At 40.5% G+C, this 18,050-nt stretch overlaps 1 protein-coding gene and 1 long non-coding RNA gene across 4 annotated transcripts in view; one reads left to right on the forward strand and one right to left on the reverse strand.

Annotated features, from left to right (window-relative positions):
- Positions 1–14,762, reverse strand: part of cxxc4 (CXXC finger 4) — a 34,680-nt gene extending 19,918 nt beyond the window's left edge. The window contains exons 1-2 of the mRNA XM_022193729.2: positions 14,200–14,762; positions 11,343–12,281 (exon numbers count right to left, since the gene is read on the reverse strand). Coding sequence (XP_022049421.1) covers positions 11,343–12,167 — 825 coding nt within the window. The 5' untranslated portion in view covers positions 12,168–12,281; positions 14,200–14,762. The remainder of the gene's footprint in view (positions 1–11,342; positions 12,282–14,199) is intronic.
- The window catches only part of LOC127533076 (uncharacterized), a 165,071-nt gene that overhangs the window by 130,016 nt on the left and 17,005 nt on the right, over positions 1–18,050 (forward strand). The window lies entirely within an intron of this gene.

The raw sequence follows: 18,050 nt of genomic DNA on the forward strand, positions 1-18,050 counted from the left end.
GTCTTTTCTTTCAGAAATATGGACATTTCTAAGTGACCCCAAATTTGGTAGTGTATATATATATATATATACACATATATATATATATATATATATGTTATGTTTGCAGTTGGATTACTGATATTTTATTCATGTTAACGTGAGTAAAGTCATTCTTCATTTTGCCAAGTGTCTGGCAGTTCACACAAAAACAACTCTATAGTCCGCTTATAAGTTCTTGCAAAATCTTTCTTGCAGTCCTAAATTATCTGATCTACAGTCAACAAACACTTGATGCCAGGGCGATGGCAACATCTTCATTTTAGGCAACAACACACATTAAGTCAACTACAGCCACAGCAGCAATTAACAAAGGCTGCATCTCTGACTCTTTTGGTTTTGACCTCAGAACCATTTAAGAGGTCTGAGATGATCTGAGGGAAGTGGTGAGACTGCATGCTTTAACCGTGTCAAAGGATAAAAAGGGGAAAAGCCATTCACTAATTTAAATATAACAGGTTCTTTTGAATGGGTCTGACTATTGGACAGTCTTCTTGTTTTTTTTTTCCTGTTTTGTACCTAATTGGGGGCAAAATGCCAAAAAAAAAAAAAACTGAATCTAGTTTTGTATTTAAATTGTTCACTGGATTGTCATCAGATAAAGGAAGGGCTGGATGACTTCAAATTATTTCTGAAAAGTAGAATTTTCTGCCATCACAATTGTAAGATATCCTTTAAAGTTTGTTCAGGGTTACAATGTGGCACATGATGAGAGAACTCAGTGAATTAGTGATTGGACATAACCAAATGAAATGTTGGCAGAAAGTCCCAGTGTAATGGAACAGCTGATTCACTATCACAGTCTATGAAACTAGGATCTTCAAGATGACGCCATAAGTCAATGAATTATTGTCGATATCAATAATGATAAATCAATGTTGTCTTCAATTATGATAACATTGTCTTAGTTAGAAATGAAAAAAATGTGGGAAGGGCTTTAGGAACTGCAAGAAAACATGGGGGCTGCACAGTGACTTGCTGGTTAGCACTGTCACCTTGCCGCTGGAAGATCCCCAGTTCACATCCCGGCCTTCCTGGGATCTTTCTGCATGGAGTTTGCATGTTCTCCCTGTGCCTGCATGGGTACTCTGGCTTCCTCCCACAGTCCAAAAATTGAGGTTAATTGGTAATTCTAAACTGTCCGTAGGTGTGAATGCGAGTTTGATGGTTTGTTTCTACATGTGATAAACTGTGACCTGTCGTCAGTCAGCTGGGATAGACCTCAGCCCCCCATGTGACCCTAATGAGGATTAAGTGATGGATGGAAGAAAACCTGGCCTTTCAGTATGACAACATGATGCTCAAATGAACTAAAAACACACACAAGAAAAGTCCTTTGGGCTCTGAGCGTTGCTACATTGTGCAGCTGTCACTTTGCCCCTTTCCTTTGTCTAATGGAAAGTTTCAATAAAGGCACCATTGTGTCTTTTCTTGCTGGGTTTTTAGTTCAAAACAGATGATCATGCTCTACAATAACACTCATTATAATGACTTTGTTGACAAGAAAGTGCTACTTGTAGGTTTACTGTTTGCGATCTGTATGCGGCTGGCGACAGGAACCAGATGCATGTATGCATTCAAGGTAGGGTTCTAAACCCTCTACAGTCTTGTGTGACTGGAAACTTTCATCGAGGCTATTGTATTTATGCTATGAATGAAGTTGGACCATTATGAAAACTGAACGCTGTGTTCCAACACCAAATTCTTCGATCCTACTTGTTTATTTCAGCATTGTGCTATTGTGACAACTACACATTCACTTTAACCTCCCATACTAAAGACTTTACACTTCTACACAGAAAGTATTTCAGCTGCATTTTTCAATCGTCCATCTCATACATGTCTTACTAGACCAGTATTTTCTAATTTAATTTCATATAGTCATATAACACGCTATGCTGTAAGGCGTAAACACAATCCTAAGCATGTTTTAACACAACAACCACCTCCAGGCCGGTGATCTACCACACTGATAATTTTCAAGTTTTGCTGAAGGTTTAGATTGTACAATAAATCAGCCCGGAGCTGTTTACATTGGACGATTCCACTAGTTTGAGTTAATATCATTGCTGCATTTTGTTCTTAGCCCCACCCAACATGGTGAAGTGTAGTCAGAGCATTCTATACAGTACTGTGTCAGTGCTGTGTAAAATGATCTGGCTAATGCGAGATGATGTTACACTACCTTTCAAAAGTTTGGGGTCACTTAGAAATGTCCTTAATTTTGAAAGAAAAGCATTTTTTTTCAATGAAGATAACATTAAATTAATCAGAAATGCAGTCTAGACATTGTTAATGTGGTAAATGACTATTCTAGGTGGAAACAGCTGATTTTCAATGCAATATCTCCATAGGGGTACAGAGGAACATTTCCAGCAACCATCACTCCTGTGTTCTAATGCTACATTGTGTTAGCTAATGGTGTTGAAAGACTAATTGATGATTAGAAAACCCTTGTGCAATTATGTTAGCACATGAATAAAAGTGTGAGTTTTCAACAAAAAACATTAAATTGTCTGGGTGACCCCAAACTTTTGAACAGTAGTGCGTGTGTAACCAGCATGTGAACAACAGGGTCGCCAAGGGGCTCTTGGCACCGCTTAATAATACATTAACTTTCTTAAAAAAAACATGATTTGTGAAATTTTGGGACGTGTTTTGAAAATATTGACCATGCTGCTTTTGCCAAGCATATCTTTTGTTCCATCTTCATCGTGGCGGATCATTGTGTAGATTTAGACTGTTCCAGATCTGGGATTCATGCTCGACTACAATTCATCACTAATTCACTTTAATAAAGATTATAACAATTGTAAACTTTACTCTATTTAACTTAAAGATGATGACAACTGTATTAAACAAACAGAACAGAGAGGTAGAGCCAATCCAACTCTCTGCTGTTTCATCTGTTGTCTTATGCTTGATAATAGAATTTTATTTATTGCAACAAAGTATGTGAAAGGCAAATCATGAGCTTCGTAAATGTGGAAAAAAAGAAAAGAAGAAACCCGTGTGTGACCCGCACACTGCAGATAACTACGATGACGTGTATTATTCCAAAACGCAGGTGACCTACAGCTCAGTAATGCACCTGAATGCATCCTGTGTAGATGCAGAGAGAACATTAGAGCTGCTGCTCTGCTAACATGATGCGCCAACTGTGCTTTCTATGCAGACATGGCTTTACCAAAACTATAGTATAGTACACAGTTTTTTGACACTGAAAGTCTTTGTTTGTGGCCCAAATGTGATGCGCTTTTTGTTTTTACAAGCTCTAAAAGTCTTAATACTGTCGAACTGTGAGCATTTGCTTCCATTGTTTTAATGCCTGGTGTTAGGAAGCTTCCATAATTCTTTGCCTGAATTCTATTAAAAAAATTTTAAATAAAATCAGCGGTCAAAACTGTTCCACAAGTGTATTAAATTACTGTAAAACTGGATATATTATTTCAGCTGGTGTTTAATTTGTGAAGTATTTTTATTGTAGTAACAAGTAACCAATGAGTTTTCTCATTACCATGCAGAAATAATATTTTCCTGTGTAGTTCACTGCATTTTTCCCTGACAATTTAATAATAATAAACCATACAAAAGTAGCAATATGCTTGTTGGAAGCTCTGATAAAAACTCGTTTTCAAATTTCTAGAACCAACTTTCTCAAGAACAGCTTTGCTCATCTTACATCACTTATTTGTGCTTGACATTAGAGCAATAATTCTTTGATAGAGGGTGTCTGTAAATAGTGCTAGCAGCGTGCAAGTCTTATATTACAGCCAAAAACCAAAATAAGTCAAGAACCCAGCATCGCAGTAACACCTTGTTATGATACTCTGCGCTCAGTGCGATCCCCTGATGCAATTACTGGAGACTTTTCTCTCACACTTTTTCATACAAGCTCTCAGTAATGACGAGATACCTTTTAACTTCTCAGCCAGAGTCAGCATCAATAATTTATTCTCATCTGTTTAAAATTTAAAGTGCCACACATTAACGTCCTCCCGCACCTGCTCTTTCACGCTGTCCACCCTCCACCGGGCTGCTTTCCGCCCTCATCCCTCCCCTTCCTCCCTCTCTCTCTCTCTCTCTCTCTCTCTCTCTCTCCTCACACTATAATAAAGACAATGACAATGAGTTCTCTCTTACCACTGAACCAGGGATGTTAAATCAAACAGGGGCAGAGGAGGCGACAGACCACGTAATGTAAGGGCATCGTCCGGACGCCTCCAATTACGCTTTGGCCTTAATTGGTGGCGGTGGCAAAAAAAAAACAAAACGATGAATTCTTTAACACAGTCGTGCCGTCGCGAGCACAGCAAAAGCCCACGGAGGACGGCTACTCAGTGCAAATGGAAGCTGACAGAAAATCCACATGGCACAACCAATCTAGGGGAAAAAGGGCATGACAATGACTAAGGGGGCCCGTGCTCTTAAGTAGCCGAGGGTAGCTCGCAGGGAAGATGTGTATAATTAAGCGGTCTGCATTGTGGTTCAGATGGCAAAATCCCATTGTCTTGACAGGAGCTTACTGTTGCCCTTTAGGTTGAGATGCGCAGCAGCGTGCGGCCTCATTTTTCTTTCTTCCTTTTTTTTCACACTCCCTCAAACCTATGCGACCAAATTAATCTGCAGTTTTAAAGCTTGAATAAATCCGGTAAGTTAGAGATCTGCAGATCTAAAGGCCGTACGTCCCTCAGGCTTTTTCTTCTCGGCTTTTTTTTTTTTTTCCCTTTACCCCCTCTGCTATGCCCATGGAGATTGACTGGGAGCACTCAGTGTTATCTCCAGGGAGGCAAAGGTTGGGGGGAGGGGGTGAAGGCCACAGATTTGTCCTTATCTATTCTGAGCACACCTAAAACAAATTAGACCTGGCTGCCGTTGCTTATTTGGCTCCCGCACTCTCATTAAGGGGTTGAAGCCGAGCTATTTTCCTCAAGGTCCTGCTTCCTACCATTTTGGGCCTTGTCTTTTATCACAATAGCAAAGGTTTCTAGGCAGCCATGCCACCTTTTCATCTCACCCATTTCATGTAGTCATATCAACACAGCACAAAGAACAGAGAGAGCGAGAGGGAGAGAGGGAACATCTTCCAGCGTCAGGATGCTGTTTTCCTGCACAAGACTTGATGCTGGTCTTTGACATTTGTTAACTGAAAGAGGAATCTGTTCAACCGGATTTTGTTTTGTTCTTTTTCCTGCTCTTATATGCAGTGTTACTAAGCTGCTATTCAAAAAGGAGCCTCTCTGTATTGTTTTGTATTTCAAGTGTTTTGCTTTGTCTCTGCAGTGTCGTAGGATGTCAGAAGTGTTAAGTAAAACTGTCGTCAGTGTGCTCAATAAATGAACATTTGAATACATGAGGATGCTATGTTTCTGTCAAATAGTATAATTACAGATGTCATTTGTCTCTAGGCTTTACATAGCTAATTCAGTGTCTTTAGTATTGAGTTATTCACAAGCAAAACCTTGAAAAAAAACATGAATAATACACGCAGTTCAACCAATTATGCAAAATTTAAAAAATGGAATATGTAGCTTCGCCAGAATGTCTTGAAGGAACCGTTCAGACTGGTCAGTGTTTCTCTCAGAGAATTCAAAATTTTTCTTGTATGAATTAAATGAAATGTCTTGACAGCACAGGACAGTGAAAACAAGACACTAACTTATATTTTCATCAAATACTTGACTGATAAGTCTTACTAAATTCATACTATTATCTGATTAGGTATTTCCAATAATATATAAAGTAACGCGGTTTTACTTGTTTCAGTCTCAGTCATGTTTTGAAATCCTACTCACTGTGGCAACATTATGCTCAATTCCAGTTTTCTATTTTTTATTCTGGGACTCAGCTAAAATACCTATCCTTGATTCACGGCCAAGACCTCCATCAAGGCCAATGCCCTCGCTCACTAGTTTAAAGAAAGTGATCCAGATCCACACCAGAATTTAATGGGTTCTTCCTTTTCCCCTGCTCCACCTTTCTACCAAGTTTCATGAAATTCTGCCAGGCAGTTTTACGCATAATCTTGCTGACAGACAAACAAACAAATAGCAGTGAAAATTAAACTTCTTTGCCAGCGGTAAAATCCCTGTTTATCTATTCATCAGTCTTCTCTGCTGGAAACGGCCAGTTATGCAGCCCCTCTGTTTAGCATCTACTTGAAATAGGCAATATTAGTTAGAGGCTCTTTATTGCTGAGCTCCCGAAAAGCCCACTGTCTCCTGATTGGCTGCATTTGTGGAAGCCTCTGCTTGTGGGCATCGAGACTGGAAATGGCAGCTTTTCAAATCTTTACATAAATGTCGGAGCCGCAGCAAGAAAAATTACATCAGGATGTCTTTGTTTTGGTAACTATCACGTGCAGCACCTGACAATGGCTTCAGTCTTTAACAAGCCGTATCTACACTACCGTTCAAAAGTTTAGGGTCACTCAAACAATTTCCTGTTTTCCATGAAAACTCACACTTTTATTGTGCTAACATAATTGCACAAGGGTTTTCTAATCATCAATGAGCCTTTCAGCACCATTAGCTAACACAATGTAGCATTAGAACACAGGAGTGATGGTTGCTGGAAATGTTCCTCTGTACCCCTATGGAGATATTCCATTAAAAATCAATCATTTCCAGTTAAAATAGCTATTTACCACATTAACAATGTCTAGACTGTGTTTCTGATTATTTTAAAGTTATCTTCATTGAAAATAAAATGCTTTCCTTTCAGAAATAAGCACATTTCTAAGTGACCCCAAACTTCTGAATGGTAGAGTCCATCAAGAAACACACAAAGTAAAATAACAAGTAAAATGCTGTTCTGCTGCATTGTATCTTCCTACATGATTGGTTATTTTTAAGCTGAAGTAGATAAAATGTTTATATTACTACTCCCTTTCAAGATTTCCTTGTAAAAAAATATCTTTGATCTTTAGTGATGACTTCAATGACAATCTGGATATTGGGAATCATTGCCAGTTCTGAGATGTACACAGTTCACACATCTACGTTTGCATTAAACACAAATAGCACAAATGAAATAATATCTGCATAAATTAGAACAATATACTATTGGTTAGCCACTTGTTGGATTTTGTACAGTCACCAAGCAGGGGGGCAACCGCCCCTTTGGATTCTAAGATAACCCAGAAAAGATAGCATGGAAACAAAACTACAACAAAAATCCATAGTATTTCTTTTACACTAAGATAATCTTCATTTTTGTTAGTATTCCAAAATAGTAGTCCAAAATCCACAATAATGGGTCAGTAAATACTATACATGTGATGCATATGAATGCCCTCACCGTATTCTTTATGTTTTTTTATCTGTAGAGCCACACAGGGAGCAGAGCATATTGTATCTAAAGCGAAGCTAAAGCCCTTTGTGTGAGCATCTTTGCAGGAATAAGAGTTAATGAGAGGTAAACAGGTGAGGTAAACGGAGGAGAAGCCACAGCTTGCCCACATACATGGAGTATTGCATTTGAAAGTTAATGAAGGACCTTTGAGCCATCTGAGCTCAAGCTATGCAAAGGTAACTGCTCAGGAAATGTTAGGTTAGATGAGATTCCTCTGCCAGACTAATCCATCCTGGAGCCTGAGAGCAGCACAGAGACAGAGCAGAGAGAGAGAGAGAGAGAAATCTGCTGCAGAACAGCACAGCAGTGACACAGGGCAATTCTCTAGGGCCTTGCATTAGCGCGCTAAATTAAAGGGGGTATTAGATTAAATTGGCTCTCCGATTTCAGGGGTGTGAGTAAAATTCTGATTTGCATTTTCCACCGCTGCTTAAGATATAATTAGTTCAGGGTGATTCCCATGTGGAAAACACTGACAGCCAAATCTAACTGGCTGCCAGTGGCTTATCATCTCTTCCAAGGCAAAAGGTAGACTTGGCTCGTGTTCGGCGTGTGCGTTTGTTTGTGACTGTGTGTTTGTGTGAGTACAGGTGAGAGACACAGCGAGCATACGTGTTATGTGTGAATTCGCACGTATGTCGTAAATTCTCCTTCTAAATATACAGCAGCAACCGATTCCTCATGCTTCTCGATCAGATCCTGCTTAACTTTGAGCGACCGTTCAGTGAGCTGTAAAGAGACCTTTTCTCACATGAAAACTTCTCAAAGGCAGCGCGCAACTTCTCACCTCTAAGATGCCTCTAAACTCAAACCCATTTCCGCAGCAGAAGGTGCACCTGTAATTACGGATGCAGAGTCAAAAATAACAATTACTGCTGGAAAAGTCCACACCATGAATTACTGAAGTCGGTGAAGGAGCTTTTACAAGCGAGTGTGGATTTGTTTGGGGGGCTTCACACCCTTGGTAATTCTAACCTTCTTTGCAAATGGATGTTTTCCAAAAATGAGTCTACCCACAGATTACGAATGTGAGTCCAGCTTCCTGCAGGACACCTGTTTGAGACACCTGTTAGTGCACGTAATAGTGAGTCAACATTAAATTAGCTTCCGACTGACACCTTTGCTGCATCTGCATCCTATCCAGAACCAACTAGAAAAGCACCCAGAGAGCGCAGTGCTTCGCAGTTCATTCCCACATATGCCACTGTCAGAAATGCAGCATTGTTTTTATTTTAGGAATGCAGCATTTGTTTATATATTAGTTACTGATGATCAGAAATCAATGCAACATAGAATATGACCATTTAATATAGATGTCCTGACAAACAAAAGGACCTTGCACCAAGCACTGGCATGTCTTATTCTTACCGAATCGTGTGACCTAAATATGTGGTGGGCGGCGGGAAATGATGGGACTCATAAACACCTCCACAATTTAATCAGTTGTTCCTTGTATCATTTTCGACGGATAAGTCCCGATAAGTCTGCAGCAGTGGATTTGTAGTATAATAGCAATCATGTGATCATCAGCAGGCAGCTGACGTAGTGTCCACTTGTTGTCACAGTTACAGTGACGGTGTGCTGCTATCTCGCAATGACACCGAAACCTTTAACAAATCCGTAGATTCACACTATATGCCGCATCACTGTCAAAATCTAATCACTTGGTCTTTCTGTCATTTCTAACCTTCCCTGAAAATTTCATCCAAATCTGTTAGTCTGTTTTTGAGTAATGTTGCTGACAGACAGACAGACAGACAAACGTACACTGATCGTCACATAACTCTGCAGTTCCTTGGCAGAGTAGTAACCCCACTCAGTGACTAATTAAACTCCTAACCCCTTAACCTCAGATTTTTTCCACACTTCAAATACACTATCCCTGCCTGCTGCAACACTCAGTGTAAGCTACAGCAGACTGTCATGACATTTTGTGTCTAAATATTTAAAAACAATCCAAATGAATACATTTCAAACCTCATGCCTATTAGGTTGTTTGTAATTTCACTTCACAACATAATTTTCTTATAAGACAAATCTGCCTTTGTGAAGATTTCGACTCATTTGGACAGCAAATCCTGGTTCATACATTCAAAATTTTCAAGAACATGTTGTGAAAATCTGTGGATGTCTACTCCAAGCTGGTCCTAATTATTTCTAAGTGGCGAAGGATTTGTCTGCTTCCTTTGAACAATGAATGGACAAAAAGTCAAATCTGTAGACATTTTCATGGTGCACGTAAATGGTCTGCACTTAAACAGCACCTTTCTACCTTAGGTACTCAAAGCACTTTACAACATTTCCCATTCACACATTCACACAGCTAGGCTGACAGAGCTGCCATGCAAGGTGCCTCCATGCCAAAAGAAGCAAGTTGGGGTTCAGTGTCTTACCCAAGAACACTTTCACATGCGGAGGGGCCGGGGATGGAACCACCAACCCTATATAAACAATTCATTCTAACAATTTTGTACATCGTGAAATGGGCATCTATCTTAAGAATTAAAAAATATTTCCTTATGTCTGTAATGACTGACCAACTGTTCAGTTTCAGGAGCTAAACTGAGCAAAAACAGTCTGATTCCGTTGCAAAGTGGCAAAGCTTTCGGTGTTTCTGACAAATCATGAAAAGTTAAAACAGGGATTTAAGGTATGAAAGACCAGGACTGATTTAGCAGAAAATCTCCAAAACATCATTACATTGTTGAGCAGAAGGGACAAAAAATGTAAGAATGAAATGATAACATTAGATCATGTGATGTCATGAAGCCTTCTCAAACAGTAAATATTTAGGAAAACGCAACATTAAATCATAGAACAGAAGAAATTAACACCTTACTGAGCTTTCATTCGTAGAAATGAACACTTAGGGAAATGAATTAAGGTGGGTGCAAATAAGAATCAGATAAACTAATACCTTAAATTCATAGCCAACAAAAGAATCCACACATGGTGTTTTCCAATAAACAGATATCTTATGTTCAACCTTGTCTTCCTTCTTTTGTAATGAGTTAATTAATGACCAACGTATCTGGCTTCATCTTGCATTTGCTGGAAACTCATCTATACAGGATTGTGTTCAGTGAGCAAGTTCAAAAAGTCAGGCTAAAGAGAACCATATTTGCCATTTAACATTCACAATCAGCTTTGACAAACAAATGTCAGCCGGTAAATAAATCAATTAAAATAAACCTTTAGAAACCATTCTGGCCTCTGATTGTGTCCTAATGAAGCCTTTTGCTACTTGTCAGTAAAGCCAGTGCTTAATGTTTTTCTATTTTCTGACTGGCACAGACTATTTTTTTGCCTTTCTTGATGTGCATCGTGCCCCAGACTGAGGCATAATTGCCCATAGTGACACAAATATAGTATAAAATAACGTTGTCTTCGGCCTACTGTATATGCACAATCAGTTCATACAGGATCAGTGGGAAGGGATCAGTCTGGGTGCTTGGCTCCCCTCCCCACACTAAACTTGGGGGATGTTTTGAGAAACGCCATCAGCAGCTCTGCCATCACTCTCGCCATCTCTTGGTGGTCGGAGGCTGAGGCTTTGTGGGATATTGATTCTCCCCATCCAGAGACGGTTTCCATAATTGGTTAAAATGACCGGGTGCAGAGAGAGATGGCTCTCTGCTGAAAACCATTTCCCAGCCCTGCTTGGAGCTGAGCCAAGCTCGGGGTTGTTCGGATGCGTTCCAGCCCCAGCCTGACTGGCAGCAATTAGGGGTGTCTGAGCCAAGCTCAGCTTGCGCTCCGCACAAACACCCCTAATTACTGCCAATTAGGCTAGGCGGGTAGGCAGATTTGAGAAACCGGGGGATGTTCAGGCATGGGTGGGCATGGAAACAATTTTCAAGGGCTTAGAACGTGACTGGATGAAAAGGTTAATGCTTTAGAGTGCAAGGGGATAATAATAAAAGAAGGGGAAGCAGAGCCCTGGTGCTCACCTCCAGCGATGAGCCTGGCTTCTTCTTCAGCTCCTCGCATTTCCTAAATTTGCAGATCTGGTGGCCCGTTTTGCGGTTCCGACAACTGCTGCAGACACCACAGTTGATTAGCCGCCTGCAGGGTGCACAGACCCCACACCTTTTCCTTTTCTTCTTCGCTGGGTTTCCACTGGATGCTGAGGAATTATTCTGTGGGCAGTCTGCCAGATTGGCAATTTGAAACGCACTGTCTGTAACGGCTGCTGAGGCTGCGGGGGAGTGAAGGGCTGTCATGACGATGACCCCGGGAGGTAATGAGATGCCCCCTAAAGCCGGAATAGCGGAAAAAGTTCCAACGCGTTCTGGGAGATTCATTATCTCTGCTTCAGCAGCGCCGCATTTCAGCTTGTTCATGCATTCTCCTGCTAAAGGTCTGCAGTGTTCGGGGGATAAGGTAGAGAGGAAATTATTATTTGCCATTTGCAGCGTCTCTGGCGGCACGCCAGGCTTCCCCGGCCTCTGGGAGTCATTTCTATGCATGCTGGTCCTATTAGGGTTTATTGCCGCTGATTTCCTTCCCCAGAGCATGGCGTTATCACAGTTCCAAGGGGACATACCAATTCTCGCACTGGGAAAAATGGGCGTCGTGATACGGGCAATCTTTGCAGTCTGTGGAAATGCCCCATTGGTTTTATAAAAGTTTGCAAAAGACCTGTACCTTTCCATTTCTGCGTTATAATCCAAAAGCTGGCTTAATCCACCATCCTGAAGATTATCCTTTTGTAAGAGCGACACATCTGCATTCTGTCCGTTTTCAATGCAAAGCGCATTGTTTATGTTAGACATGGCTGAGGAGCGGTTGTCAGCGTTTAGGAGGAGAGAGTGAGGTTACAGCGGCCTTTGTCAAACTGAAGCTGGTTACCAGCAATGTGTTACCATCCTGGTTTATCTTCTCCAGTGCTAAAAGCAAAAGAAAAAAACAAAAAAAATAAGAAAAAACAACAGTTAAACATAAAAGAGGCATTTTTTTTCACTCTTATCAGTTTTCATTTCTATGCTTCAACTTTTCTCTGGACACAACAGCTGAACATTTGAAGAATACTCTGGCACATTGTTTACGCGCTGACGTTTCATAATGGAACTATCACAAATAGTCAGGACTGATCTTCATCTGGCAACAACAACGTGATAGCTGTGACAGACCAGCATGTCGTTATTATAATGGGGAGAAGAATTAGCATGCTTCAAAAAACGCCAAAATTTTAAGATTTTTTTCACATGTCTTGTCAGGGTATTTTTACATATTTTCATGAAAATCAAATCAGCTTCTGTGCAGAATGGAAAAAAAATACACACGGGTGCATTTCATCAGAACAAAAAGATGTAATATTCAATCCAAAATATCGCTTTAAAAAAAAAAGTTAGACGGGAGCCTCACCAGCAGTCAGATTAGCTTCAAAAACACAAATATTTACCTTAAACCTGCGATACACATCCTTAAAAATAACCTGCTGAGGAACATAGTTTAATCTTTTCTAATTTCTTGATTTTCTCTGTAACATTACTAATAACGGAGGCAGCTCGTCCGTGTAAACAAGCCTCCGTCCGGCCTCTTAGGAGCAGCAGGTATTCCTTCATGGCCGGCTCTATTACATTTACTCAGTGACAGCTGCTGGTGAATTTACAACCAGATCATGGACCACACCAACTACAGTGTCAGCTGCCTCAGGATGGGACCGTGAGTGTGTGTGTAGGTGTAGGTGTGTGTGTGTTGGAGGGTGGTGATGGAGGTGGGGGGTGCTCCATTTCCTTTCTCTCCCTCCACCAGTCTGTCTGGATTTGGTTTCCACAGATAAAAGCCCATTAGACACATCTCCCCCTACTTCCATTACCTTTTTCTGGGCTTTCTCTCTTAATTGCCAAAGCTGATCCATTGCTGGAACACTAAAGCATTTCAAATCACTTCCATGGTGCTACCCAGCAGCTGTCTTGAAAAGGATGAATTATAAATATGCACACATGGAAATGGAGCGAGATCGTACTGGGTGGCAGTATTTAAGTCCTGCTGAAGTGCATCCCCTTCTTAAGCTGGCAAATATTTGCCTTTCTAACAAAAAAACCCCCACCAAATTATCCAGATAATCTGATCTCAATGGCTGAAATCAAATTTCTGCAAAAAGTCTTGAAGTCTGAGTGCACTTTGGGGCATAATTTCTTTCAAATTTAGATTTTGATGGCACATGTGAAACCAAGAGTCCTAAATCCAACCATCCCCTTCCGAGATCCCGAGGTTCAATGTAGATGTGGCATCCAAAACAAGCAGCAGCCACCCGTAAACAAAACCTCCTTGGCTTAATGATCAGCCCTCCTCAGGGTCATTATTACTTAATCAATTCACCCCTGGAGCGAAATACGCAGCCCAAAGGCAATCAAGTCACGGACATTGATTTTGCAGCCTGTAAACAAAGTTTAGAGAGACAGAAATGTTCAATACTTGGGAGAGAGAGAGAGAGGGGAGAGAGGAGGGGAGAGGAGAAAGAGAAGAGAGATGTGGAGAGGAGATTGAAGAAAGAAAAGTAAAAAAAAAAAAAAAAGAAAGGAAAAAAAGCCACGTCCGATGACGAACCATTGTGCCGCCGCCGCTGCTGCACAACGATGCCATTAATTACAGCTCTGTGGCAGACATTCAGATCAAAGGTCATGCATAGATAATCCAGAGAAGGGGAAAGAGAGGTGCAACAGTGCAAATAATAATAAAAGAAGAATTAATCTGACTCTGGCGGGGATCACTTGGGCTGCAACGCGAGGGGGAAAAGACGCATGCAAGTGGACGCCAAAACATGGATGGACACATAGAGAGAGAGAGAGCATCACCTACCAGGTTCCCGTTGAGAAGAGCTCCCAAGATGCTACCAGCCTGCGACCATGTAACGGCACATTACTGCGAGGCGATGCGTGTTGGGGGGTGCTGAGGAAAAAAAAAATAATGGCAAAGACGCGGAGAAGACGCGCAGACAGAAGCAGCCGAGGAGAGCGGGGCGACTGAGTGTGTGCGCTCAAAACAAAAGGATCATTTTTATCGACTTTCTTGTCACGTTGGAGAGAAAAAAGTTACCACAAATAAGCCAAAGAGGCTTGAAAAGACGGGGAGGGAGAAGACAAGACCTGGAGGGGGTTTGAAAATGTGAAAATTCAAATCGCAGAGGGTGTTTTTGGCTGAGGTGTTTCCTCTCCCGCTTGATCGGGGGCTGTATTGTGCGTCTCCGCTCGGTCCGTGTCTCCTGTCGCTTGTGTGTGGCTGATTGGTGCTGAGGTGAGGAAGCAGGGATGTGGACACCTACTGATCATTGGCTGGAAATTACTATAGAAACACTCGGAGGTGGGAGGGATGGATGGCTCAGGGCGCCCTACAGGGAGAGGAGGGAGAAAGGGAAGGGAAAAAAAAAACATCTCCGGGAAATATCTTGCGCCCTCGCAGTTGGCCTCTTTGCCACACACAGAACAATAAAATAAATAAATAAAAGGAATTTCATGACGAGAACATTTACAGAGGAAGGGGAATGGGGGGTTGTCATTTGTCAGACGCGTCTTTTAATAAGGATGTGGGAGGGGGGGAAAGTTGTCAAATTAATTTGAATGGAGCTGAGCTGTGATTAAGATAAAATGGCATCCGCCGGCTTGTTTCCCCTCCTCTCTCACTCTCTCCTCCGTCCAGCGACAGCAGCCATAATTACTGAGAGCTCCGGGATTCATCACATTAGAAAATCCCGCTGCTGGCCACCCAAGCCACAGCTCCCACTGGCAACATGGACTCGCGTGGCCACATTTATTCCACGAGTCTCCATGTGTGTGACACTCAGGCTCCGGGTTGAAATGATGAGCAGATTCTCCCTCCAGCTCTGCATTTAGTCTACATGAAGCTCCAGTGTGTAGTTTAGAAACAAAGATTCACCAAATGAGAAAAATGAGCCATACTCAAAACTTTACAGCAGGCTGTCATACTCATTCTAGTTCAGGGGCCACATTTAGTCCAGTTTGATCTCAAGTGACCAGTAAAATCACAGAAAACCTATAAACAGTTCTCAACTCCAAATGTTTTCCTTTGTTTTAGTGCAAGAAAGTTCACATTTAAGGATTTATCCTTTTACAAGACATCATGAACAACCTGAAATTTCTTTAAAAAATAAAACTCAGTTTCAGCAACATTATGCCTCAGTTTATCATTTACACATTACAACTTACAGATGAGTGTTTATCTACAAAAGCACAGAACATTTAGTCACAGGTATCTGGAACTGAATGATATAGTGGTTTACTTTATGATCCAAATGACAAAAAAGACAAAAAAATAACTAAGGCAAGACAAAATATTACAAAAATGAGACCCAAGACGACAAAAAAATGAGACAAACTACATGAAACAAAACAAATAAGAGACAAAAAAATGAGACAGAAAGTTACAAGCGGCAAAAACAAAATGGACAAGCGACACAAACAAGACACAAACAACAAAAAAACAGCACACAGAACAACAAATAAAACAAAACACAAGACAACAGAAATAAGATGAAAAACACAAAAGAGAAAAACAAGAAACAAATGACATGAGACATGAGACAAAAACAAGACAAAATATTACAAAAATGAGACAAAATGACAAAAGAACAATAAACAATCCAGTATTTTACTTTGATCAAGTCAGGGTCTTCTCTGTCATTTTAACACTTACAAAGTCATCCAGTGGGCTGGATTGGACCACTCTATAGAGCTGGTTTTGGGCGTGGGCCGCATGTTTGACACCACTGGTTTACAGTTAAGCAGCAGGAAAATAAACTCACTGGAATATTCATTTTACATTAAGATAGCTGATGCAGATAAAGGGCATGTGAGGTGTCACTATTTTCTCATTAATGCTCAGTAATTCATTTGCTTGATAGTTTTAAACATCTAGTGGCCAGATGGTGCAGAGTTTTCACAAGCTGCTCCAAAAAAAGTTATTAATGGAAACACGTGTACACCATGATAAGATGTGTCTTATTAGAATGTAAGTTCTTCAACTTGTCAGTTTTCCATATTCTCACTTAAAATGCAGAATATTTCCTCAGTTAACCATCAGAGTCAAAAAATGTTTAAGTTCCTTACTTTAACATTAAGTTGTTTATGCATTTATAATATATATAATATATAATATTATATATTATATATATTATATAAATTCCCATTATGACTGACATTAGTTATGTAAGCCCATAATAAAGTGTGCTTTACTAGAATGTGCATTATTCTCACCATCTATTAAGATGTAGGAACAATGCTAAATTAACGATCAGAGTGAAAATTTACAAGTTTACAAGAAATTCAAAACTTTCCGGACCATAATTTGACATTCCCCAAAATGACTTGTTTTGTCTGACCAATGATCAAACCCCAAAGACTCAATTTACTGCCATGGAAGACTAAGAAACCTAGAAATATTCATGCTTGGGTTCAAAAACTGAACTAAACCAGCAAACCTGCTGTGTTTTAGTTAAAAACTGACATGCTGTTGCCAAATATTTTCTAAGCAATCACATGTTTTGAGGGGTGTCATTTCTGGTGTAAATTAAGGTAAATAAGTCATCTGACGATGTGTTGTTTGGTTTCCAGATGTGATAAGTCATCTTAAGGAGCTGTAATATAAGGAGTATTGTTATCTATAAATTAGTGACATGGTGGTGTATAGCATTTACTACCCGGCCCAAAAGTGCTCTGTGTAGAATCAGAATATTTGCTCAATTAACTACTAGAGTCAGAAAATAGGAGAAAGCTCTCTATTATGAGTTTCCAGACCCAAGGCGACTTCTTCAGATTGTTTGTTGTCTGACCAATGATCCAGAAGCCAAGATGTTCAATTACTGTCATAAAAGACTGAAACCCTGCAAAAATTCATATGGGTCAAAACAGAAACTCAAACAGCACATTTCTTGTGTTTTGTTAAGAGTGCCAAATTTCAATGAATTTTTGCTAAAATCAACCAATGCAGATAACAATTTTTTTTTTTACAGATTTTATTGCCTGAAATGAACGACCTGGGCAGACTTGGTGGAGTGCTGCGCTCTCTGAGTGCTTTTCTTGCTGTTGTTTTTTAAAACAGTAACCCGCAGATTCACGGAAGATTGGAGATGGTTGTATGAAATGCATGAAAATAGCTGGACTTACCCACAGTCTACATTCCAGTGACTCACACTATGGTGGAGTAGATACTCCTAGGAATGTGGCAGAGTTATGTGACGATCGGCGTTGGCTTGTCTGTCTGTCTGTCTGTCTGTCTGTCTGTCTGTCTGTCTGTCTGTCTGTCTGTTGTCTGTCTGTCTATTAGCAACATTACTCAAAAACAGACCAACAGATTTCAATGACATTTTCAGGGAAGGCAAAAAATGACACAAAGACCAAGTGATTAGATTCTGGCAGTGATGCAGCTTATAGTCTGGATCTCACAATTTGTTAAAGATTTCTGTATCATGTAAGATAGCGGCACGGCATCACTGTAACTATGACAACAATGAACACTACATCAGCTGCCTGCTGAAGGATACATGATTGTGATCCTACTAGAAATCCACTACTTATGGGGACTTATCTGTCGGAAATGATACAAAGAACAATTGTTAAAATTGTGGAGGTTTTCCAAGTCCCATCAATTCCCACCACCCGCTACATATTCAGGTCACACGATTCAGTATCCGTACA

Source organism: Acanthochromis polyacanthus, chromosome 3 (genome assembly GCF_021347895.1).
Source record: "Acanthochromis polyacanthus isolate Apoly-LR-REF ecotype Palm Island chromosome 3, KAUST_Apoly_ChrSc, whole genome shotgun sequence".
NCBI classification, from domain to species: Eukaryota; Metazoa; Chordata; class Actinopteri; family Pomacentridae; genus Acanthochromis; species Acanthochromis polyacanthus.